This window comes from Geotrypetes seraphini, chromosome 3 (genome assembly GCF_902459505.1).
Source record: "Geotrypetes seraphini chromosome 3, aGeoSer1.1, whole genome shotgun sequence".
Lineage (NCBI taxonomy): Eukaryota > Metazoa > Chordata > Amphibia > Gymnophiona > Dermophiidae > Geotrypetes > Geotrypetes seraphini.
The window spans coordinates 182,988,724-183,015,292 of record NC_047086.1 but is presented as its reverse complement, the minus strand read 5'-3'; the positions used below and the strand labels follow the sequence as shown (position 1 = coordinate 183,015,292).

General features: G+C 43.2%; 1 protein-coding gene across 8 annotated transcripts in view; it reads right to left on the bottom strand.

Annotated features, from left to right (window-relative positions):
• The window catches only part of ZDHHC14 (zinc finger DHHC-type palmitoyltransferase 14), a 334,666-nt gene that overhangs the window by 18,293 nt on the left and 289,804 nt on the right, over positions 1–26,569 (bottom strand). For all 8 annotated transcript variants that reach the window (XM_033937038.1, XM_033937039.1, XM_033937040.1 and 5 more), the window contains 3 exons: positions 21,517–21,619; positions 16,047–16,156; positions 4,077–4,179 (listed from right to left, as the gene is read on the bottom strand). In XM_033937038.1, the coding sequence (XP_033792929.1) occupies positions 4,077–4,179; positions 16,047–16,156; positions 21,517–21,619 (316 nt within the window). The remainder of the gene's footprint in view (positions 1–4,076; positions 4,180–16,046; positions 16,157–21,516; positions 21,620–26,569) is intronic.

Genomic DNA, 26,569 nt, shown 5'->3' with positions numbered 1-26,569 from the left:
TGCACTTCTTCACATTGAATTTTAGTTGCCAGATAGATCATTCTTCTAACTTTTGCAGAATCTTTTTCATGTTTTTCACTCTCTCCAGGGTGTCCACTCTGTTACAAATTTTGGTATCATCCGCAAAAAGGCTAACCTTACCTTCTAACCCTTCAGCAATGTTGCTCACAAACATATTGAATAGAATTGGTTCCAGCACCGATCTCTGAGGCACTCCACTACTCACCTTTCTCTCCTCTGAGTGAATTCCATTAACCACTACCCTCTGGCGTCTTTCCATCAACCAGAATCTAATCCAGTTCACCACTTTGGGCTTTAACTTCAGCCTATGGAGTTTGTTTAAGAGCCTCCTATGAGAAGCCATGGTTCTTTTTTAGCTTCTCATATTCATCTTAATGCTTCATCAATATGCGAATCCCTGAGTCTATTCGCTGATGTGGTATGCTTGCATGCTGCCAAATTTTCAAGACTTTGAACATGGCCAGATGAGCTGCCTCTTTCAAAGCAGCCTTTTTGTCAGTGTGTAAGTACATCATCAAACAAAGAACATTCCCATTGGTTGGAAGATGTGATCTGGACAGTTCATCAGTGCCCATCCCTAGAAGCCATACTTCAGCACTGTTTCTAGTCTTTGACATTCTTACTTCTTAGTTTTTACCCTAAAATGTGACTTCAACTTGGTTTTCAACTGCCTATTTATCACTAAACTAACTTTCTGCTTTGCAGCAGTACTAGTACTAAGTTTATTATTCAAATAACTATAAAACTGTTATAAAAAAACAACAACTTCGAAGAAAAGCTATATAGTGCCCTTTCTAATTACATTACCACATTGTTATGAATAGCCAGCTGCATTATGAGGACATTGCAGGATCATGAGCAACCTCTAAATTTGTCCCAAACTACTTCAGTTTTTAACCATATCTTATCTATATGAGGTAGAACATATTCAGATTTGTAGAGGCATGTTCTGATAAGGCTGAATTTTTACCATGGACCTCCCTACTGGGTCCCCTTCTCTGAAATCCACTGCTCCAGCCCCAAGACTACTCCAGGAACCTGCTTGCTGCTCCAAGAGGACAGGCCATAAAATCTGAAGCTGTCATAGTGGTTGGTCTGTACTATTTCATTCACATCTTTGGGGAGTGGGAGGAGGTCAGTGACCACTGAGGATGTAAGTACTTAAATCCTAATGTATCAGTTTACATCTGTGTTGAAGGAATTAAAGTATACGTATACTCTAGGGAGACAATTCTATAGGTGGCCGCCTTCTTTTATGTGTTCCAAGCTAAAGCAGCTAGGGCTCTTCAGCTTGGAGAAGAGACAGCTCAGGGGATATGATAGAGGTTTATAAAATACAGAGTGGAGTGGAAAGGGTAGATGTGAATTGCTTGTTTACACTTTCCAAAAATACTAGAACTTGGGGGCATGCGATGAAGCTACTAAGTAGTAGAATTCGTTGACGGAGAATGTGGTAAAATCAGTTAGCTTAGCAGGGTTAAAAAAAAGATTTGGATTATTTTTCTTGGGGAAATTCACTGCTTATTCCTAGGATAAGCAGCATAGAACCTGTTTTACTACTTGGGATCTAGCTAGGCACTTGGCATCTAAGTTGGCCACTGTTGGAAACTGGGCTTGATGGACCTTTGGTCTGTTCCAGTATGGCAATTTTTAAGTTCTTAAGGTCACGTGCTGAAAGTCTATTCTACAACAATATCTGGGCACTTGGGTACTGTTATAGAAATCTAGTGGAACCTGGTATTGGAGCATCTTGTATTTAGATGCCAGCCATGGACCTAGCATAGCTGCGGACATAGTAAGGGTGTCGGCACATAACTTACACTACTTTTCAAGCTATGTGTGTAACTGAAAGCCCCGTCCATGTCTACACACCATACAATTGTGTACTACACTCTCTCGTAGTATAATGCTTAGAATGTATGCACGCATTAACAGCCTAATTTTATAAAAGTCGCTAAAAACACATGCATGGCCAATATGCACAAGCAATTTAAAGAACCCATTAGCACCGATAATTGGGATCTTAACATGCAAATATTGTTGCTAATTGGAATTTATGTGCATACATTCGTGGGATCTGCGCAGTTCAAAAAAGGGGCGTGACCATGAGAGGATCAGGGGCGGATCAGGGGTATTCCTGCAATTTATTTGGGCAGTGCAGAATAAGGAGGGATTGGTGCCTAAATTAAGTGCAAGGATTTACATTGTTTCAGTTGGTGTAAATGGCCGCGCTTAAAGTTGGGTGCGATTCCCAGCACCAAGCGCTTTTCTATAAACACCACCTAACTTTGAGCACCATTTATGGAATACCACTGAGTGCTATGTTTTTAGGCGCCATTTATAAAATCTAGTCCATTAAGTGCTAATTTTCTCTGCACCTACACGAACAAATGGGCATATACCCATGAGCACCTAGTTACAAATTTGCCATTCACACGTATGTACACACTGCAATTCCACCTCTGCTCCAACGACACCCAATAAAATGCCTTCTTGAGACCTTGTTAGCATGCACTTAGATGCACATGTCTGCCTGCACAGTAAGAGCCATCTTCCGTATGTAAATGCTCCATAAACTTACCCTCATCATTTGGAATCCCTATGGCATTTTTCATGTTACTTTTAAGAGATGGTTCAGGCAGGAGATAGCAGGTACAATGAGCAATAAAACCCAAGGATGGACAGTGAAACCTAGATTTTGGATTATGACTCATACCACTGCCTCTGTGAAGGAAGGATGGATAATGACAAACCACTGAAGTTCATCGGATTTGTAGTTTTAGGGATTCACTAGCGAGGGACAAGGGGCAGTGCTATCACACCTAAAGACTTGACTATGAAAACCATGAAGTACACATCCCACACTCCAGTCACTTCACCTGCATATCTAAAATACTTCCATGAAGGGTTAAGAAAAGTGCATTGTAGATACCGTAAGAATACATAACACTTATACATCAGTACATCAACCTTAAAAACCTTTCATCCATCTCCCACCCAACGTACAAAAATAAGCTTAAGACAATTTCGATATCAAATAATTTTTTTTATAAAGTCATCTTTTTATAGTATATCGTATTCTTCATTGAAAAATAATTGCATTACACCGCATAAAAACAAAAGGCCATACAAAATTATTATTTTATTCTGGAGATCACTGCATGTAATTTTGTATGTTATGATAGCTAAATCAAAGAAGTTTATTTTGGTTTTATCAAAAATATAACAGTATTTTCAAAGCACAGAGACCAAAACATATATTAAAAAAAAAAAAATACTTCAACAGCTTTTGACTTGGCAATAATGTTACATTTATTTAGCTAGACCTTTAAAAAAATGCAATGCCCAGAAGGACAGCCAAACCTCTTCTTGCTCTGTTATGCTGTGCTGCTTCTGGAGTCATGGAGATTTTCGTTTGGCTGCATCACATTAAACAGAGAAGAGAGGTGAAGGTCCAGGTTCCTCTAAGTCAAAACCCCTTACGAAGCCTCACTTAAGGAAACTTCTGACCCAGAGGACACATCTGCCAGCAGGTACACCCAAACCCAGAACCTGACAGGTGCGATCTCTGCAAGAAAGAGGTAAGGAGTGACCTAGTGGTAGAGCTGCTGCCTCTGCACCCAGAGGTTGTGCTCCTTGTGACCCTGGGCAAGTCACTTAATCCTCCATTGCCCCAGGTACACAATACCTGTATATATATGTAAACCGCTTTGAGTGTGGTTGTATAACTACAAAAAGGCGGTATACAAGTTCCAATCCCTTCCCCTAAGTGGTGCATTGTAAATATCACGTTCTTGAAATCACTTCTGTACAGAAATGCGTATCACTTCTTTGAATTCTATGTTGAAGTTATATGTTACTATGCAACCACAAAACATTGGCACATTTAGTGTGAAACCCCATTGTGCTATTACAATTGTTCTGCTGTGGTTGGTATTGCAATTGAACACAATGATATTGGTTAGTTAGTTAGTATGTTTGCAGGTTTACACGAACAAGTAGCAGAGATTCACTCATAGGTATCCAGTTGAACAACACTACGGGATGGCTCCTACCATATTGCTCTGAGACTGGGTTGCCCCATACATTGTGATCCCATTAGATGGCGCTACTGGCTGCGGTGTGTCTGCTGGTGCAAGTCCTCTTCTGTCAATCAGACTAAAGAATAACACAGAGAAGAAATCATGGGTAAAAATCTGTATAATTCTAGCATCCCCATTCAAAAAAAACCAAACATAAATTAATAAATATAAACGGGCCAATATTCAACGGGAATTATGTGCTGACCAGCCGGGTGGTGAACTACTTCATATACTTTTGAAAAGTATACAGATAATACTGGATTATTTAATTATTAAGAGATCCTTTTACAAAGCTACAGTAGAACGTGGCCTTAGACTACCCTTACATGGGTCTTTCTTGAATGCTAAGGTCATTTTTACTGGAGCCCGAAAATAGTCCAATTTCCAAATTAATGGCCATGTGCTAATGTTATAATACAACTCAAACCAGGAAAAAAGTAACAAACATATCAAGTTTCAAGTTTCAAGTTTTATTGAGATTTGATGAATCGCTTATTATATACTAAGCGAGTAACAGTAAAATATAAAATCAACATATAATTTAATGTACAGCATTAAAATGGGTTAGACGGACTGACAGACAGACAGATAGACCTTGATATATAGGGGAAAAAGGGAGGAAAACAAAATTAATATTTTTCATTATTAAAAGGTAAAAAGTTAGAAAATGGAAAGAACAGGAGGAAAGGTTGTAAGGTATGTCTTTAAAGATTAAAAGCGTCTCTAAAAAGAAACGTTTTCAAGTTGTTTTTAAATCTGTTACGATCTTTTTCTTCTCTTTTATATAATGGTAGGGCATTCCAGGTCTGAGGGGTCATCACTGAGTAAATATCATGGCGTCTAGTTCCAATAATTTTTAAAGAAGAGACCGTTAACAGCCCATGGACTGTAGAGCGGAGAGAGCGTGATGTATTGTATGGGGCGAGCATCCGATTTATAAATTGAGGTTCATTAGTAGTCAGTGTTTTAAATACTAGAAGCAGGATTTTATAAATTATACGTTGGTTAATTGGAAGCCAGTGCGAGTCAATCAAAAAGGGGGTTACGTGATCAAATTTTTTTCCGTTGCGGATGATTTTAACTGCGGTATTTTGAATTATTTGTAAACGTTTCCTTTTCTTTTGAGTGATATTTAAAAGAAGTGAATTGCAATAATCGAGCTTAGCAATAACAAGTGAATGCATTAAGATGTTTAGCGATTTAGGTTCCAGAAATTTGGACATGGAACGAATTAAACGTAGACGATAAAAACAACATTTGACAACATTGCTAATATGATCATGGTAAGAAAATTTATCGTCAATGATAACACCAAGTATCTTTAATGATGGAACTAGGTTTAGTTGTATGTTATTAATTATAAATGGAGTCGCTAACTTCAATATCAGTAATATAATGTATATTACCGTGTACCAATTCTTGGGTAACTTAGAGAGATGGTTTCAGAAAGAAAAAGCCTCAGAGAACTTTATAGAAACATTTCACAGTCAAATTTCAGTCTTTGGCATAAAAAAAAACCTTCTTGTACTACATTAGCTATACACTGTATTGTGCAAAACATTTTCATATCAAAAAATAGTTTTGGAAATCAAAACTTAACTTTCAATTTTTTGTGGGTTTTGTGGTTTTAATTTAAACCTCTGCCACAGGGAGTAAACTAGACCCTAAAATACACAAATATAAAAATATCACCATCAAAATCTAATTCAAGATCCACAAGAAAACCAAAATGGCACTTGCCCTTTAAAAAGACGCTCTCAAACATCAGCCAATCACTGAAGACTAGGCAGTGACTGGTCAAAAAGATCAGAAATCCGAACTTCCTATTAAACCTGTATTTCTTACAATTTAAATCTATAGGTACTAAAGTTCCCAATTTAAGGATCGATCACTGAGCTTTTTGAAATAATACCTTGTTCCTTTCACCCTAGCAAGTGAGTAAAAGAATTAAGCATGTACACTTTTTATATATGGATTTTGATGGTGATGTTTTTATATTTGGTTTTTAGGATCTAGTTTACTCCCTGGTTTAAATTAACGCTATGAAATACCGGCCAGCGTTGGAGCAAGACCCACAAAAAATTAAAAGTTAACGGCTCCTTTTACAAAGCCGTGCTAGGGCCTTAATGCGCGGAATAGCGTGGGCTAAACTGACACGCGCGCTACCGCCTCCTTTTGAGCAGACGGTAGATTTTTGGCTAGCGCGCGCTAATCCGGTGCGTGCGTTAAAAACACTAGCGCACCTTTGTAAAAGGAGCCCTAAGTTTTTATTTTTCCAAACTATTGAATGACATGAAAATCTTTTGCACAGTACAATGTACAGCAAATGTAGTATAGGAAGGTTTTCTTATGGCGATGACTGAAACTGGACTGTGGAATGTTGCCATAAAGATTTCTGAGGCCTTTTCCTTCCTGACACCTTCTCTAAGTTACACAAAAATGGATACCGAGTAATATACATGATATTGCTGACATGCCCTAATGTTGACATTAGGGTGTGTCCAATAAGAAAAAAATTAATGTGCGAGTCCTTACCTCCACATATTTTGAAGGCAACAAGGGCTCACATACTAATCCTGTGCTAATCACGTGGTGAGCAGCAACAATGATGCACTGATTAGCACAGAAATGCCTACTCTCCCCTAAATACGCCTCCTCAGCCCCCAAATTTTAAAAATATATTTTTTATTGTACGGGTAGCACATGCACATTTGAAACTTACAGCAGGACACCTCAGAGCACCCCTCGCTATAAGCCCTTTTAAGTTGCAATAAACAAGCATTGGTGTTTACCACAGCTTAGAAATAGCACCCCCTAAAGGACCAGATAATATTTGTATAATTAGGGAAGATTAGGGGAGGGTGGAAGCAGTGCCACTATTTATCCATTTAATGGCAATATTCAGCAACAAAACAGATAGGTTATCCCGACTGTTGCAATTGTCTGGGTCTTGCCACATCTGGTTAGGTAGAATTGACATTTCAGCCATCACGCTGTGGCTTTTTTTTAGGGTGTGCCGTGAGATCTCCAGTTTATCTTTACATATAGGGCTCCTTTTACTAAGGTGCGCTAGTGTTTTTAGCGCACGCAGGATATTACCACGCGCTACGCGGTTAGAACTAACGCCAGCTCAATGCTGGCGTTAAGGTCTAGCGCGTGGGGCAATTCAGCGTGCGCTATTCCATGCGTTAATGCCCTAACACATCTTAGTAAAAGGAGCCCATAGTGTGTCCTCAAACCTGATTGGCTGGGGGCTTGAGGTGACTGAGACAGGAAAGTCCATTAGGTTTGAATCAGGTGGATAAAATGTGATGATTTTTTAAATTTAAAATCAGGCTTGATTTTATAACAGGACCCTGATATTTGGGTAACTTTATTCTTTATTTGTATTGTATATTATGATATATTATGATATTATTATATGCAGGAAAATGAAATTATTGAATGATATTTATGTTACCTGTATAGATAATAGTGTAATATGTGGAATATCTTTTGCTCTTTCATTTGTATGACACTGCCTTTGATTAAAAATCAATAAAGAATTAAAAACAAACAAACAACAGGATCCTTCAGTCAGAAGTCCAAAAGAATGTCTATTTAACAAAAGCAAAATAGGCACTAATGTGCCTTTGTAAAATAGGCTCCCATAAGTACCGTATTTTCACATAGATAACGCGCACCCGTGTAAAACGCGCACACGGGTATAACGCGCAAAAAACACACATTTGTGTACAGAAATTTTTATATACCGCGCACACCTGTATACCGCGCATGCTGCCCGACTCTCCCGTCGCCGCCTGACTCTCCTTTCGCCCGCCCCGACTCTCCTCTGGCCACCCCGACTCTCCTTTCGCCCGCCCGACTCTCCTCTCCCCCTTCACCCCCCCAGGACCGCTCGCACCCCCACCCCGAAGGACCGCTCGCAGGCACCCGCACCCCCACCCCGAAGGACCGCTCGCACGCACTCCCACCCGCACCCGCACCCCCACCCTGAAGGACCGCTCGCACCCCCACAGCCTCCTGACCCCCCCATCATGTAGAAGCTCCTACTGGTGTCCTGCTGCTTCCTCTTAGCGGTTCCGACTCCCCGACACGATCGGGGCAAGAGGGAGCTCAAGCCCTCTTGCCCCAGCCAACCGCGGCACCCCTGACACGATCGGGGCAAGAGGGAGCTCAAGCCCTCTTGCCCCAGCCAACCGCGGCACCCCCGACACGATCGGGGCAAGAGGGAGCTCAAGCCCTCTTGCCCCAGCCAACCGCGGCACCCCCGACACGATCGGGGCAAGAGGGAGCTCAAGCCCTCTTGCCCCCCTGACTCCCCAACTCCCCGACAATATCGGGCCAGGAGGGAGCCCAAGTCCTCCTGGCTCTTGCGAAAACCCCCCCCCCCCCGCTAGTTGTTCGGGCCAGGAGGGAGCCCAAACCCTCCTGGCCACGGCGACCCCCTACCCCCACCCCGCACTACATTACGGGCAGGAGGGATCCCAGGCCCTCCTGCCCTCGACGCAAACCCCCCTCCCCCCAACGACTGCCCCTCCCAAGAACCTCCGACCGCCCCCCCCAGCCGACCCGCGACCCCCACGACACCCCCACCCCCCTTCCCCGTACCTTTGTATAGTTGGCTGGACAGACAGGAGCCAAACCCGCCTGTCCGGCAGGCAGCCAACGACGGAATGAGGCCGGATTGGCCCATCCGTCCCAAAGCTCCGCCTACTGGTGGGGCCTAAGGCGCCTGGGCCAATCAGAATAGGCCCGGGAGCCTTAGGTCCCTCCTGGGGGCGGGGCCTTGGGCACATGGTCGGGTTGAGCCCATGTGCCTCAGGCCCCGCCCCCAGGTGGGACCTAAGGCTCCCGGGCCTATTCTGATTGGCCCAGGCGCCTTAGGCCCCACCAGTAGGTGGAGCTTTGGGACGGATGGGCCAATCCGCCCTCATTCCGTCGTTGGCTGCCTGCCGGACAGGCGGGTTTGGCTCCCGTCTGTCCGGCCAACTATACAAAGGTACGGGGAAGGGGGGTGGGGGTGTCATGGGGGTCGGCTAGGGGGGTCGCGGGTCGGCTGGGGGGGGCGGTCGGAGGTTCTTGGGGGGGCGGTCGTTGGGGGGAGGGGGGTTTGCGTCGAGGGCAGGAGGGCCTGGGATCCCTCCTGCCCGTAATGTAGTGCGGGGTGGGGGTAGGGGTGTCACCGTGGCCAGGAGGGTTTGGGCTCCCTCCTGGCCTGAACAACTAGCGGGGGGGGGGGGGGGGGGGGGGTCGCCAGGGCTTGGAGGACTTGGGCTCCCTCCTGGCCCGATATTGTTGGGGAGTCGGCGGGGAAAGAGGGCTTGGGCTCCCTTTTGCCCCGATCGTGTCGGGGAGTCAGGGGGGCAAGAGGGCTTGAGCTCCCTCTTGCCCCGATCGTGTCGGGGGTGCCGCGGTTGGCTGGGGCAAGAGGGCTTGAGCTCCCTCTGGGTCGGGAGGCTGTGGGGGTGCGAGCGGTCCTTCAGGGTGGGGGTGTGGGTGCGGGTGGGAATGCGTGCGAGCGGTCCTTCGGGGTGGGGGTGCGAGCGGTCCTGCGGGGGGGGTGTGAATCAGACATGGGGGGGGAACTATGTAAAAAAAATTTTGTACAACGCGCTCACGCGTATAACGCGTAAGGGTGTGCGCGGTACGTAAAAACCACGTATAACGCGCGCGTTATATGCGAGAAAATACGGTAATCTCACTAATGTGCAAATGCTAAACGCACACATTTACACCTGCTTCAAAATTGGTGTAAACGGATGCAAGCATTCAATGTGCAATTTGTATATTAGAAACACAAACACACTGCAATTTTGTCCCTGTTCCATCCCAGTGGCGTAGCCATAGGTGGGCCCAGGTGGACTGAGGCCCATCTAATTTGGGCTCAGGTCCACCCAAAATTTCAAGTCCCTTAGTGTAGCTGGCAGGGGATTCCCAAACCCCACCAGCTGAAGACCTGCTCCCCATGAAGGAACTTACTTATTGGGTGGCTGCCGGCACTGTCCCAGAACTGCTGCTGGCAGGCTCTCCCCCTCAGGCACAAAACTGAGCGTACATGCGCGGAAGCCAGCAGCTGGGTTTGCTTTAGTTTTGGGGAGGTGAAGATGACATTTTTGGCCCATCCACTTTGCGGTTCATAGTCTAAAGCGCGCAAGGACAAAGGCGTGCCGACAACCGAGCGTGGACAACTGAGCGTAGGACTTCATCGCGCCGAATAAAAACCGTATTTTAAAGGGCTCCGACAGGGGGTGTTGGTGGGGAACCCCCCCCCCCCCACTTTACTTAAAAGAGATCGCGCTGGCGTTGGGGGGACTTGGGGGGTTGTAACCCCCCTCATTATACTGGAAACTTAACTTTTTCCCTGTTTTTTAGGGAAAAAGTTGTTTTCAGTATAATGTGGGGGGTTACCCCCCCAACATGGCAGCATGAGGCAGTGCGATCCCTATTAAGTAGAGTGGGGGGTTCCCCCCCACACCCCCTGTCAGAGCCCTTTAAAATACGGGTTTTCTTCGGCGCAATTAAGCCCTGTGCTCAGTTGTCCGCCCTCGGTTGTCGGCACGCCTTTGTCCTCGCACGCTTTTGACCCATTACCCACTTTGGTCTTGGACTGCCCTAAACTGGCTTTGAGGCTACGTTACTGTTCTACCCAAAAGCTACACTCCTGGGGATGCCCACATAAAACGCATGCCATCACAGATATCGTGGAGCAATTTTATAAAAAGGCCTTTCCAACTGTAAAACAGAGTTTACATGCAGAAAAACCTATATAAACTTACTGCTCTTGTGTACAGAAATGCTTTCGAAAATTACCTCTCTATGCCTATTGACACCATTTGGACTAATTGAAAATAATCTAGCTGAAACAGACTGGATTTGTAAGAAAATAATATGATTTACCCTTCTCTTTTACTAAGGTGCACTAACTGATTAGAACGCTTACTGCCCGCTAAATGCTAATGCATCCACAGACTAACAAGCACGCATTAGCGTTTAGCGTGTGCTCGATCGATTAACACAAGCTAACCGGTTAGCGCACCTTAGTAAAAGAGGGCCTTAGTATAGACACAAAGGGGTAACTCTATAAATTAGTGTCTCGGGCTCTTAGCACCAATCCTATAATGACCTAGTTATTTAGGGCTCCTTTTACTAAAGCGCTAGCATTTTTAACGCGCGCTAAAAATTAGTGTGCGCTAACTGTGCGCTAAACGAAAAATACTAACGCAAGCTCTATGGAGGCGTTGGCGTTTAGCATGTGCGGCATTGTAGTGCACGCTAAGCGCGCGCTAAAACCGCTAGCGCACCGTAGTAAAAGGAGCCCTTTGTTTTCAATTTAGGAACCCGGAGTTTAAGAAGGACCACTTGTTTTGCTTTCACCTAAGTGAAAGGTGGTACACACAAGAAATTTTTGAGTCGTATGCTTTCTCATCAAATAGCTCAATGGGAGTCTCTGTTTCTCCCTCTGGTAAACAACACGTATTCTTATTTAAATTTTAGGCGAGGCGAGGAGCGTCGAGAGAGGGGAGATATGATCGAGACATTCAAGTATCTCACGGGCCGCATCGAGGTGGAAGAAGACATCTTCTTCTTCAAGGGTCCCGCGGCAACAAGGGGGCTTCCATGGAAAATCAGGGGCGGGAAACTGCACAGTGACACTAGGAAGTTCTTCTTCACTGAAAGGGTGGTTGATCGCTGGAATAGTCTTCCACTTCAGGTTATTGAGGCCAGCAGTGTGCCAGATTTTAAGGCCAGATGGGATAGACATGTGGATCTATCCGCAAAGATAGATAGGGAGGGTCACTGGAGTGGGCAGACTTGATGGTTCGTGGCCCTTATCTGCCGTCTATTTCTATGTTTCTATGTTTCTAACAGCTGCTGCGCGGTAATGGCCCTGAAGCCCATAGAGATTTAAAGGCTTTGTAAAACAGGCTGTAAATTTCTGGGGATATTGATGTTATATGTTTATGTTTATTAAAAACTTTATATACCGCTAAATATAGCCAAAAAGGATCTAAGCAGTTTACAGTACAGTTTATATAATTCAAAACAAATTTGAAAAGAACTCCATTCACTGTAGTACTGTATTTAATGATGCCAGATTTCGCTGTTTTTGTACAGCTTGACTCTTTTGTAAGCAGCTGTGAAAGGCTCAGCGGGCTATAAATGAAGTTCAGTGTTATGCTATGTTATGCTATATGTCACGCATACATTGGCCAGGTGATCCACATAGTATTTAGTATTCTATAAACTACATAAGTACCTGGGAGATTTGCCCATGCTCTGCCCAGATGTATGCCCCCTCTGCAGTTAGGTCAGTTTTCTACAGAAATGGGACACATAAATTCCACTGTCTTAGATTGGTTCTCAAAATTCTTACGGTCCCGTTCCTACCTCGTTAACATGAAGGGTTCCTCATCCTCCCCTTGGAAACCGATCTGTGGAGTCCCGCAGGGTTCACCTTTATCCCCGATTCTTTTCAATGTCTATATGTCCTCCCTGAAACTCCTCCAACTTTCCACCTCGGAGACACTTTACACCTACGCCGACGACATCCTCGTCCTTATTGAAACCGACTCTAACCTCACCAACCTCTCGGCTAACATCTCATCCTGTATAACAAGTCTACAATCCTGGGCCCTCACTGTTCAAATGAAACTAAATGAGGCCAAAACAAAACTACTTTGGCTCGGCCCAAAACTGGATCAGCTACCCTCCCACATCCCACTTTCCTCTGGCACCAATCTGCAGCTTGAGCACTCTAGTAAAGTTCTGGGAATCATCATTGACTCTACACTGTCCTTTAACGACCACATCAACTCCCTAGTAAAAAAATGCTTTTTCAATCTCCATATGCTAAGAAAAGTTAGATCCTGCTTCCACCAACAACATTTCGCCGTCCTTGTCCAATCCATCATTCTATCCCGACTCGATTACTGCAACTCCATCTTTCTAAGCCTAACAAAGAAAAATCTTCTCAGACTTCAGCGGATTCAGAACACCGCAGCTAAATTAATCTTCGCAAAAGGCAAATTTGACCACGTCTCCCCGCTTCTGTCTAAGCTTCACTGGCTCCCAGTCTTCCTCAGGGTTCGCTACAAATGCGCTTGTCTTACCTTCAAATCTCTTCACGGCATCCTCCCTCCCCTCTTCCCACTATCTTGGCTCTCAAGCACTCACTCCTCCAGATCCACTCAGAAATTCAAACTATCCTTCCCTTCTCTAATTGGCATCTCCCATACAGGAAAACACGGTACTTCCCTCCTCTTCAGGATCACTGAGTTGTGGAACAGCTTTACGGCCCATCTTCGGAGTTCGACCTCCCTCCAACATTTCAGAAAACATCTGAAAACCTGGCTTTTCACCAAAATGTAACCACTCCCTCCCTCTCCACTATTCTATGTACCTCCTCCGTCCTCCTCCGTCCTTGTTCACTTCACCTCTCCCTCCTTCCATTGTAGTTCCTCTTCTTTATTTTTAATCCCTGTAAACCGTGTCGAGCTCCACTTCCGTGGAGATGACGCGGTATATAAACTTAAGGTTTAGTTTTAGTTTAGTTTAGGTCAGGGGTGTCAAAGTCCCTCCTCGAGGGCTGCAATCCAGTTGGGTTTTCAGGATTTCCCCAATGAATATGCACGAGATCTATTTGCATGCGCTGCTTTCATTCTATGCTAATAGATCTCATGCATATTCATTGGGGAAATCCTGAAAACCCGACTGGATTGCAGCCCTCGAGGAGGGACTTTGACACCCCTGAATTAGGTGCTTTGGCACTCAGGTGCTACTTTACAGAATAGCTCCTAGTAAGCATAGGTGCTTACCTGTCATCTGTGCCCAAGTAGTGCCTGCCTCTAAGGCCACTTTATAGAACTGCTCCCTAAGAGGGCAACTTTATAAGCTATATTTCCATGTACCTACTATTTGGGATTTGATATATTGCCTTTCTGTGGTTACAATCAAATCATTTTTCACATTATATACAGGTACTTATTTTGTACCAGGGGCAATGGAGGATTATGGTCCTCTTTTACTAAGGCATGGTAGAGGTTTCTACCATGACCTGGGGTGCTAAATGCTCTGACGCATTTAGCACTCTAGGCCGTGGTAGAAACCTCTACTGCAGCTTAGTAAAAAAGGGGGTAAGAGACTTGCCTAGAGACACAAGGAGCTGAAATGGGAATTGAACCCGGATCCTCTGATTCTTAGGTCATTGCATTAACCATTAGATTACTCCTCCATTCTTACTTGCTTAACTGACTTCTTAAAATAAGGTTGGCATGAAAAAAAAAACATGCATATGTGTCATGCTAGAAATGTTAATATGTGAACAACACAATGTTCAACACCCTTAATTCCTACAATTTCAAAGGTGTAATCAAAAGGAATTAAGCATCAAATACAAAGAGCATTTTTAAGTGTGCTCAGAGACAGCAAAAGTGTTACTAGTCTCAGATTTAGGCTCAAGGTATAATCATTGCACACAAGGTTTTCTTATAATCACAGCAAAATATCCCAAAACATGAATAATGTGAAAAAATATAAAAGAGCTCTTTTTACTTAGCTTGACAAAATCAGGGTTCCGACATGGACCATGTTTCCGACACCTGTTTCAGGGAACCCAATGCAAAGGTTTGACAATAAAACTTCAGTCTTTTAAAAATGTCTCGGTTGGGAAATGTCTTCAATTACATTATCCTATATTGCCCTTAATATATATTTGAGGGAATTTTTCTCCCCATTTTCTTTTAGTGAGTATTATCCTAGAAATGTTACCAGTTACTTTCTGCAAGTACTTTTTGCAAGTACAATTTAAATTCTACTGCCTACTATTTAAGACTTTATACGGAGACAGTCCAAACTACCTGAATAACCTCCTCATCCACAACACCGCAACCAGACATAGGAAAACTCACACTCCATTCTCATACCCCCCAATTAAGGAGGTCAAACGGAAAAAACTATATGATGGCCTCCTGGCCACTCAAGCAGCCAAACTAGACAACCAAATCGACAATCTATTGATGGCATCCCTTGACTATAAGACTTTTAGAAAAGAAATAAAGACCATACTCTTCAAGAAAACTCTGAAAAAAGAAATAATACCGCAAGTCTCAAACTCCACCTCTCACTAAAGCCAACTACCCTAAACAAATAACCTTATCCATTTCTCACTCTTTTTGAAAATGACCAAATTTTTTTTTTTTTTTTTGTAAGTTCTTGTTGTAATACATCTTGGATAATTCTTTTGTAATCCGCCTTGAACTGCAAGGTAATGGCGGAATAGAAATCCCTAATGTAATGTAATGTACTTTCTTAAATTAAGGAACTTTATGCTCTACATGCACGTGGACTCCATCACTCCTGTGAATACCCCCCAATAAAAGTACACATCATGAAACTTATGTATGTACTGTCATGCTACTTGGGATTTTGTCTTTCCAGCCCATCCATGGGTTTTTGTCTTTCTGTCTTGTAAGATGAACTTAAAAGAAGGCTTTAATAATAATATTGTTAGTTAATGTTTTATTGTGTTTGTCTTGTCGAAACATGTTTAGCATTTTTAATATGTTTGCATGCAATTTTTTAAACCGCATAGTTTTTATGCAGTATATAAATTTTTAAATAAATAAATATTTTTTTAAAGGACACTTATAATAATAGTAATAATAATGATAATAGCTTTATTTATATCCAGTTCAAGGCGGTATACAGTAAAGTAGAAATACAGTGTGGATACCGCAGGTATTGATACAAGTGATGAGAACAGGGTAGATTACAGCCTTAGTTTAGTGGGAGAGGGTGAGAAGAGGGTGGGTTGATCAGATAGGTACATGACCAAAATGCAGGTATTTATTGCATTCCTACTACCTAAAATGAGTGGGCACCATATAAAATGACCCCCTAAACACCTGAGCTGGTTAAAAACTTGATATCTGTGCAACTTACCTTGGAGCAATAGGTCCACACAGTGCAGCACAACAGTTGGTAAAGATGTTGCCATAGCTGTACGGATTGTAGTTTTCTTTACCTCTTTTACTTGACCAAGATCCTTTAATCTGAAAACCAAGAATTTTAGATTAAGTACCCTAATAAAAAAGGAAACTTCATAACAATGAAATCTGATCAGCATAGAAACAAGATGGCAGTTAAAGGCCAAATGGCCCATCTAGTCTGCTCATCCACAGTAACCATTATCTCTTTCTCTTTCTGAGAGATCCCACGTGCCTATCCCAGGCCCTCTTGAATTCAGACACAGTAGCAGATAAGCACGGTTAATGCTAGGAGAGTCATTTAAATAATTAAAAAAAAAAATTATAATCCCTTTTGAAATATCTTTTCTGATACAAGTGACTAACTGGTCATCAGTCAAAGCTTCTCCCCCTCTAGTAAGGAAACATTTGTATTAAGTCTTCCATCACACCAGTTGGAACAACCTGTTTTTCTTCATTTCCTACTTTTCTTGTCCTCAGTTGCATTCAAAGACAATAGCACGAGACTGTGGGAAGTGGTTGGGATGGGCTAGGTTGGGTTGCTTGGGTTGGGTGTACTTGTAGGGTTTTTATATTACCTTTCCCATGGTGCCTATCTGTTGTAAAGGGCTCCCCCTTTCTGGACTTTTGAAGCGTTTTTTATGCTCTCATAAAGACTGATCGGTTGGTTCACACCCTGATGTAGCCTATCAGTGAAATGCTGGCCTCCGTTGGTGTGCCGATCAGCATTGAGATAAGTGGAATTTTTTCCTCTGTCTGAGAAACTTTTTATGTGAAGCACAGTTCTTGCTCAAGTGTTTTAGTGCTCAATTTTGAATGAATGAAGGTTTTGCCTGTGAGGTTATCGCTCAACCACCTATTATATCCACCTTTGCAATATATCAAATCCCAAATAGTAGCTACATGGAAATATAGCTTATAAAGTTGCCCTCTTAGGGAGCAGTTCTATAAAGTGGCCTTAGAGGTAGGCACTACTTGGGCACAGGTGACAGGTAGGCACCTATGCTTACTAGGAACTATTCTGTAAAGTAGCACCTGAGTGCCAAAGCACCTAATTCAGGGGTGTCAAAGTCCCTCCTCGAGGGCTGCAATCCAGTCGGGTTTTCAGGATTTCCCCAATGAATATGCATGAGATCTATTAGCATACAATGAAAGCAGCGCATGCAAATAGATCTTGTGCATATTCATTGGGGAAATCCTGAAAACCCAACTGGATTGCAGCCCTCGAGGAAGGACTTTGACACCCCTGACCTAACTGCAGAGGGGGCACACATCTGGGCAGAGCATGGGCAAATGGGTGGGAGGGCCCGTTCTGAGGCTTTTTCCTTCTTTTTGAGCGAACATTGAGCTCTACCGGTTCTTCACTATTTCTGCATAACTGCAATATCATCTTACCACAACAGTCTTCAATTGAAAGTGTTTATTTTATGTACCTAGCATATGTAACACCTGGGGCCCATCATTTTTTGACACCCCCCCATCTGTATGAAAAACATGATTTTTAGTAACAATCCACACGTCACACATGAATATCTAGGAAAATGCAGCATCTTACATACTGCAGTGAGCAGTATATCAATAAACCCATTGTATAACTAAACAAGCCAGACTAGTACAGATCAATCCTACACAGTCAATCCTAACAGTAAACCATGTCTTTCGAACACACAGAACACAGAAAACACCTTTGCCTAGTATGGAATATGTAATCACAAACTAACCCTTCCCCCTTTTACAAAACTGTAGTGTGGTTTTTAGCCACGCTGGTAACAGCTCAGATGCCAACGCTAAAAAAATGCTCTACATTTTTGTAAATGGGGAGATAGAATAAAAATACATAGACAAAGGTTAAACTGAAGCACCAAGAAGCTGGACTCTGCATACAATGCAACATCATAGAAACAGCGATGCATCTCACCTAAAGCAATAAATATAAATTTTTTCTACCTTGTCTTCTCTAGTTTCTGCTTTCCTCATCTTTTTGTCACTCTCTTCTTTTCATCCACTGTCTACCCTCTCTCTGCCCCTTCTATATGGCATCTTCTCTCTTTCTATTCCCATTCTAGAAATTTTATGCATCCTCCTTCCATTTCTCCCTTCACCCCCATTAGTCTGGCATCCATCTTCCTCCCTTCCCTCCTCCAATGGTCTGGCATCTCTCCTCTCCTCTTCTTCCCTTCCTTCTCCCACACCCACATGGTCTGGCATTTCACTCTCTCCTCTCCCTTCCCCCCACTTCCATCAGCATCTGCCCCCTTTCTCTCCCTCCAACCCAATTCCATGCAGTTTCCTTCCCCCTTATGTCTCTCCCTGCAATTCCATCAGCATTTGCCCTTTTCTCTCCCTCCACCACACTTCCATACCACCCTGACCCCCTTTCTCACCCTTCACCATGATTCCATACCACCCTGACCCCATTTCTCACTCTTCACCATGATTCCATACCACCCTGACCCCTTTCTCACCCTTCACCATGATTTCATACCACCCTGACCCCCCTTTGTCACCCTCCCCACCCTTCCATACCACCCTAACCCCCTTTCTCACCCTTCACCATGTTTCCATACCACCCTGACCCCCTTTCTCACCCTTCACCATGATTCCATGCCATCCTGACCCCCCTTTGTCACCCTTCACCATGATTCCATACCACCCTGACCCTCTTTGTCACCCTTCACCATGATTCTATACCACCCTGACACCCTTTGTCACCCTCCACACCCTTCCATACCACCTTAACCCCCTTTGTCACCCTTCACCATGATTCCATACCACACTGACTCCCTTTCTCACCCTCTACACCCTTCCATGCCACCCTGACCTCCTTTCACCACCATACTATGCTCCTTTCTTTCTCTATCCCAAAGGTCCCGCGATGACTGCTTCTGCTCTGGATGGAAGAGGTAAGTGACGTCGGAGGGGATGGGCCGGCAGACGCAGTTAGTTGTGGCAAGATCCTGCAATGAATGTGGCTGCCGGTCCACCCCTCCCCCCTGACGTCACTTACCGCTTCCGGAACAGAGGTAGTAGACGGTGCTTTTCAGGAGTAGGTGCCCGCCTGCCATCGCCGGGAGGCTGAATAAGGGGAGAGAACAGTTGTGTAACAGACTAAGTGCCGATCTGGCCTCGCTGCATCTGCGCACCACTTTAAATGACTTAATTTGCATGCGGGGCTCGCCCCCTGCGCTCCGGTGCCTCGCGTCATGCCGGCTCGTGGGCGTGCTTCCTGGGAGCCATGTGGCACACGATGCTCCATGTTCGCGGGCGAAGAAGAGCCCATGAATTCATCCCTCTGCTTTGATGTCATTTCTTCCCAGGTCTAGCTTCACAGCCTCCCGGAAAGCAGAAGGCAGAGTTCCTATGTCAACAGCTGCCACTCATGCGCAGGCGCACTAGCTCCATCCACTCATAATTTTCTGTTGCTCTTCCTCCACTCTGTCATTTGCTGCCATAGGAGCCAACTCTGGGGGAGGGGGGTGCTCGAGAACCCCCAATATTGAAGAAACTCACTTCAGCGCGGCTGCCGACTCTGCTCTAAGTACGGCAGCCGTGCTGAGGTGCCATTTGCAGCAGTGCGGGAGGTTCCAGATCCGGCCGGCTGTGCACCTCCTTTGAGCGTGCACACGGGGTGGACTCAACCCCGCCCCCCCTCCTTTGGTACGCCACTGGTTCACAATGACGCTGTGATTCTTCTTGGTAGTCTTGTGGTGGTACTATTAGGGGTCAGTTTTCTATATAAGGGCCCCATTAGGCACCAGGAATCTTCAAGGTAGGCCTTGAGGGGCTCCCAGAAGGGGTGCCTCAGCTGACGAGGTTTTTTGGATTGTAGTATCCATTAAACTGTGGCAGCAGGTACTTCCATGTGAGAAGTCTCTTTCATTGGTGTGAGTACTTCCAGGTTAGGTGGGGAGAGGCTTGATTTGGGGATGTGTCAGGGGAGGAGCTCAAATATGGGAGTTACCTCCACATTGGGGGAGGTGTTTGTGATTGAACTTGTTGGTGCCTTGGGCAGCATCAATGACTTTCTGTGGCCCCTTTAATATGCATCCCTGATGCATTTAGCCTTCCTGGTACAATAAAATAGCTGCAGATTTTGCTGGGGTTATTTTTCCAGCTATAATGCAGGTTGTGGTATTCACTGCAAGCCGCATTATAGAAATTACAAGGTAAAGAGGTATTTTGCATGCTTTACATCTCATTACCATGTATCATGCAGAAGCCTAAATAATCCTATGTTATGGCCATGAAACCTGTGTTAGAGTTCTTTAACACATGTTAAGAGACAAATAATGCATGTTATTGCATGTAATGCATGTAATTGCATGTAATGCATGTAATGCAGCTTGATAACTACCCCCCCCACCACCCCCCCCCAGTTTCATTTCTGGCGAGCTGTGATCTGCTAGTACCAGTTCATCTTGCTCATAACAGAAAGGCAGCAAATCAAATGCATGATCCTTACAAGGGTTACGAGACATCCAGATTTACCCAGACATATCCTCTTTTTAGAGGACATGTCCGGGTATCCGGACATCTTTTCAAAACCTGACACTTTGTCCGGGTTTTAAAAAGCTTCCAGCTTGGGACCGTGTTAGGAAGGCACCTGTGCATGCCCTGATGCAACATGGTGATGTCACGCAAATGCATGTGATGTCATTGTGTCATACCTGCGCATGTGCAGATGCTCTCCTGACATGGCTCCAAGCACAAGAACATGTTGAGGGGGTAGGGCTGTGGCAGAATGGGGTGTGACTTGGAAGGGGGCAGGGCTGGGGCCATGGGGCCAGATTTTACAATAGTAAAATCTGATAATCCTAACCCTTACCTTATCTGCTATGTCACCAGATTAGCTCATCCTTTCAACCCTGTTCCCTACCATGTACACTTCTCCCTCGTTATTTGTGGGGGATACGGGCAGAGCCGGACCGCGAATGGCGAAAAACCGCAATTATCCGGCTCTGACCCACCCCCACCTCCCTGCCGCCTTCCCACCCTTACCTGGTGGTCTAGAGGGCTTTCGGGGCAGGAGAGATCTTCCTACGCTCCTGCCCCGTGCAGATCGCCATGAGGAAATGGCTGATGTGAGTTCCCGTAGTCTCTCGAGACTACGACGGGAACTCCTTACAGCCATTTCCTCATGGCGATCTGCACGTGGCAGGAGTGTAGGAAGATTGCTCCTGCCCCGAAAGCCCTCGTAAGGCCGGGAAGGCGGCAGGGAGGTAAAAAATATGGGGTTTTAAATTTTCCCCCTCCCCAGAAAAAAATTGTGATTATGTGAAATTGCAAGTGCAGAAACCGCGAATGGGGAGGGGGAAGTGTATTCCTTATTTGTCCTTCAGATGTCCACAAAAACAGAAAACCTAGGAGAAGATGCACTTTCATATGTATTCTTCTATGCTTTTTGACACTGTCTATCTATAACTTACATCTTCATTTGTGGTTTGATTGGAGCTTATCAAGTATGTATGAAAACCTGAGAGACCCACAATAGACCAAACGGAAAAAAAACACACCACAGCTTCCAGCACGGTGATTTAGAGGTCAAGGAAAGAATAACATGAAAAAATATAGCAGCTCCTAAGGTAATAAATTCCAGATGGAAAAACTTTAAAATGTTTGAAATTGGCTATGGAGTAGTAATAGGCATATTGCTATTATGAATCAAAAATTAGCATGACAACATATTTATTAACCAAATTTATATTTATGATTCATTTTTTTCTTTAGCTGTACCCATCCTCCTATCCAAAGATTCTTTTTTTTTTAATTGTATTTTTATTGATTTTGAAAAACATACATACAGAAAGTGCAATCAAATACAATAAACTAATCTCATATATAACACTTATGTATAAGTGTTATATATGAGATTATAACTTTTATATAACAAATATTGATTAGAATAAACTTTGTATCTTATAATCCCTCCTGTCCACCCTCCTTCCCTTCTATATATGGTGCACCATGACTTCCTATCCTGAGAATAAATTTACAGCTTCCTCCATGTTCGCAGCAAGGGTCTGATAGATATGTAATTATTGCATCTCTAATTCCATAATCATAAAGACACTATCATAAAAAAGCAATAAACATGATACTACACTCAAAGGGGTTAATTCTATAAGGAGAAGCCTAGATTTAAATGGCAAGAATATAGGTATTCAAGTCATATACACGTGTACATATGTTGACACATATGCATATCAATCACTATTTTCTGGCTACCTGCTATTCTGTAAGTACGTGCCAATTGAATGGCACGTACTTTGCAGGTGTGTTCACATGGGTGGATTTGGACATAGCTTGGTTGAGGTGCACATTTACACATGCAGATTATAGGTACTATAATGTATACATATTCTTAATCTAGGAACCATCGTTTACACTAGTTGTATGGCTGCTGTAAGTGATTGCACATAAAATATTCATTAGATATGTTTTTGACCTATTACACTAGAATTCTATGAAGAAAAATAGGCACCAACTTGAAGTACTTATGTAGCTGATTTGTACAATCTTTCCCACAATAACTGATCTCTAGAGCTGTTAGTCACTAGTTTTTAACTTTGTTAGTTCTACTCAATTTGTAACATTTTTAATCATTGTAAATCGCATAGAACCTCACGGTCCTGTGGTATATAAACTGTTATTATTATTATTATTACATATAGCATAGGATCCAAATAGGCATGTCCTTAACACCTAAAAGCTGCCTCAAGACAGAATTACCTCCCCTGAGGGAAATTTTTTAAAAGGTTGCTTATGTGGTAAGGCCAAGAGAGCACCTATTATGGGCCAATTTTTTAAAAACACATAAATGCCTATCGGTCTCTTCTACTAAGCTGTATTAAGCAGGTAGCATGGGTCGATGTTAGGGATGACCCATGCTAATGTCAACCAAGAGTTAAATGAAAAGCCAAAAAAACTGTGGAGTGGTCACTGCCGGAGAAGTCGGTAAAGGACTCCTCACAGTAAAGGACCTTGGTGCCACAAAGGACAATAATCGAAAAGACAAAAAGTGGAGCCAAGCCCTGGACTTGCAGGAGTTAAAAATCTCGACGTTTATTAGTGTGAATTAAAAATATACATAATATAATGTCATGGAATATATAATATATAAAAATGTGTATAAAAAATCTAACTGATGCAAACAGTTTCAAAATATGAAAAAAGTGCTATATATGTGTGAAAGACAGACCCAGAAATCATATATAGCACTTTTTTCATGTTTTTGAAATTGTTTGCATCAATTAGATTTTTATAATATGTTTTTTATATTATACATTCCATGACATTATATTATGTATATTTTTAATTCACACCAATAAACGTTGAGATTTTTAACTCCTGCAAGTCCAGGACTTCGTTCCACTTTTTGTCTTTTCAACCAAGAGTTAAAACCAGCAATGTTGCACAAAAACTTAGGGGTCCTTTTACGAAGGCGCGGTAGCCAATGTAGCGTGCGCTAAAAATTAGTGCGCACTAAATGTTAACACATGTGATCATATCCGTTATATCCTATGGACACGTTCGCACGCTCTAATTTTTAGCATGTGCTAAATCGGCTACCGCACCTTAGTAAAAGGCCTACTGTACTAGCTACTTAACAGAGGTAGGGGTGGAAATCAGGCATGACTTAGAGGTGGAGGTCGAAGGAATGACGAGCTAGCAGTCTTGACGGCTGATACTGCCACCTGAAGAGGAAGTGGTAATCTGCTTACACTATGTCCATGCCTAGACCCATTTCACATAAAAATATGCATGTTGTCATCGTGTGTACTTTCATGTAGGTGTAATTTCTTAAGAGACCATCGATGAAGGTACAGGGAAATAGAAGGAAATTTTTTACACTCAGAATAGTTGAGCTCTGGAATGCATTGCCAGAGGTTGTGGTAAGAGCAGATAGAGTAGCTTGTTTTAAGAAAGGTTTGGACAATTTCCTGAAGGAAAAATCCATTTTTCCTTGTTAGCCCAAACGAAAAAATCTCTGCAACTACAATACATGTAAATGGCCATGATCACCCAATACAAAAAACCATAAAAATACTGGGAGTCACCCTGGACACCCACTTGACTTTGACTGATCACATAAACTCAGTGACCAAAAAATGCTTCTTCATCCTTTGGAAACTGAAAACCATAAAAAAATACTTCGACCCGCTATCCTTCAGAATATTGGTTCAGTCACTGATTTTATCCACCCTGGATTACTGCAACATTGTCTACTTGGTGATACCTAAAAAAAATGTGAGAAAACTGAGAATAGTACAAAATACAGCCATCCGCTTAATATTCGGACTAAAGAAAAGCGATCACGTTAGTCCATTCTACAAACTCCTTCATTGGTTACCAATTGAAGCACGAATTCTGTTCAAATTCTCCTGCCTCTGCTACAAACTAATCTGGGGATTGGCCCCCAGCTACCTACTACCTCACTTTGAATTCCACTCCTCTACCAGGCCTACCAGAAACCGTAACCTCTTCACCTACCCAAACATCACAGGCTGTAGATATCGTACCTTCTTTGACAGAACATTCAAATTCCAAGCAGCTAGACTGCACACTTGGCTAGGCTACTTCATCGATGCCGCCAGAGAATCATATAGTGTCTTTAGGAAAGAACTAAAAACCACCCTGTTTAAGAAATTCATAACCTAACCAGACCTTTCCCCCCTAAAAAAAACCAGAGCCTCCTCCCATCCAAAGAAGCCCGTCCACCCTCATCAGCCAAAACTCCACCTTTAATTTTTACCAGTTTGCTCACTGGTGCCCGTCCTCCGTTAATGTACCAAGTTAATAAATTAGTTCCTCATCAACATTCTTAAGTTATCTTTATCATCTATTCAGTCTTACACCTTGTAACTCATTGACCGCGCAATCTCCTTTCTCCTTTCCTACTTATGCTCTCAATTTCCGCTGATTGTATAAAGTTACTCATTGTGAAACCGTGTAATTCACTGACCCTGTAATTTTCCTTGTATTATCACAAGATGTTCAATACTATACTCTGTACTTCGCTGTCTGTACAGTTTTCTTCATTGTGAACCGCCTAGAAGTCGCAAGATTGTGGCGGTATATAAGAATAAAGTTATTATTATTATTATTATTGTTATTGAGAAAGACATGGGAGAAGCCACTGCTTACTCTGGAATGGTAGCATGGAATGTTGCTACTCCTTGGGTTTCGGCCAGGTACTAATGACCTGGATTGGCCACCATGAAAACGGGCTACTGGGCTACATGGGCCATTGGTCTAACCTAGTAAGGCTATTCTTATATTCTTATGTGCATATACGCACCAAAAGCCTTTCTAAAATTACCCCCGTTGGAGATAATGTTAAAATTTCCTTACCAGCATAAAATTATGGTTTATGTGAGAAAACAGATTCTTGTACAATTGTCCAAATTATGAGAGCATCTGGCTATCAAGGCATAAAAACTTATATGTAGCACCCATTTGCTAAGAATCTTACAAAGAAACACCAAGAAATAAATGAAAGACAAATAAAATATAAAGGGTGATGTCTCAGAGTCAATTAGGCTTACAACGCCGTGTAGGGTTCTACATTCTCTCTATTACAGTAACCTAAGCATTATTTTGAACACTGGACAGTTGCATTTGCTGAGATGGTAGTCTATGACTGCGATCAATGTCACTTGTGCCTCATAGGCTACTTCAGCTACAGTGTAGCACCCTACATGGAGTTATAATATAAGACTAATACTCCTCATACTTTGTGTCAGTCTAGGGTTACCATATGGCTCCAGCAAAAGGAGGATGGATTGAGACAACCGGGCTTTACTTCCATTGAAAACAAAGGAAGTATAACCCAGATGTCTCAACCTGTCTTCCTTTTCCTAAGGGGTCCTTTTATCAAGCCGCGCTAGCGGGGTTAGCGCGTCGGACATTTCATCATGCGTTAACCCCCGCGGCCGGCTAAAAAACTAACGCCTGCTCAATGCAGGCGTTAGCGGCTAGCACAGCAGGTGGTTTAACGCGCGGTATTACGCACGTTAAACCCCTACCGCAGCTTGATAAAAGGACCCCTAAGTCTTTATCAGACCTTTATTTATTTCTTGGTGTTTCACTGTAGGACATTTTTTTGAAACATATTGGTTAACAATTGGGTTCTACATTTTGGTTGTTTTGGTGGTATTTTATAAAAGAAACATGCACATATGTGATGTCAGCATAGCTATTGCTAGCATTCAGCATTTTCAGTTGGCATAACTAATGTCAGCGAAGGCCTATGGGAAATTATATCAATCTGACTCTGGCATGTGAATGCAGATAGACCCTGAGGGCAGGGACACTGTTTTAAGTAGCCCTGATTAAATCATTATTAGCTAAAAGGTGTTAAAGTGTTAATGTCTGATTAAGAGGGTGCTTAGAACAATGGGTCCAGGTGCACAGATAACTAAAGTTAATCAGAAACTATTGTCAGAGGCATACTGGAAATTACATTTGACCATAGCCTAT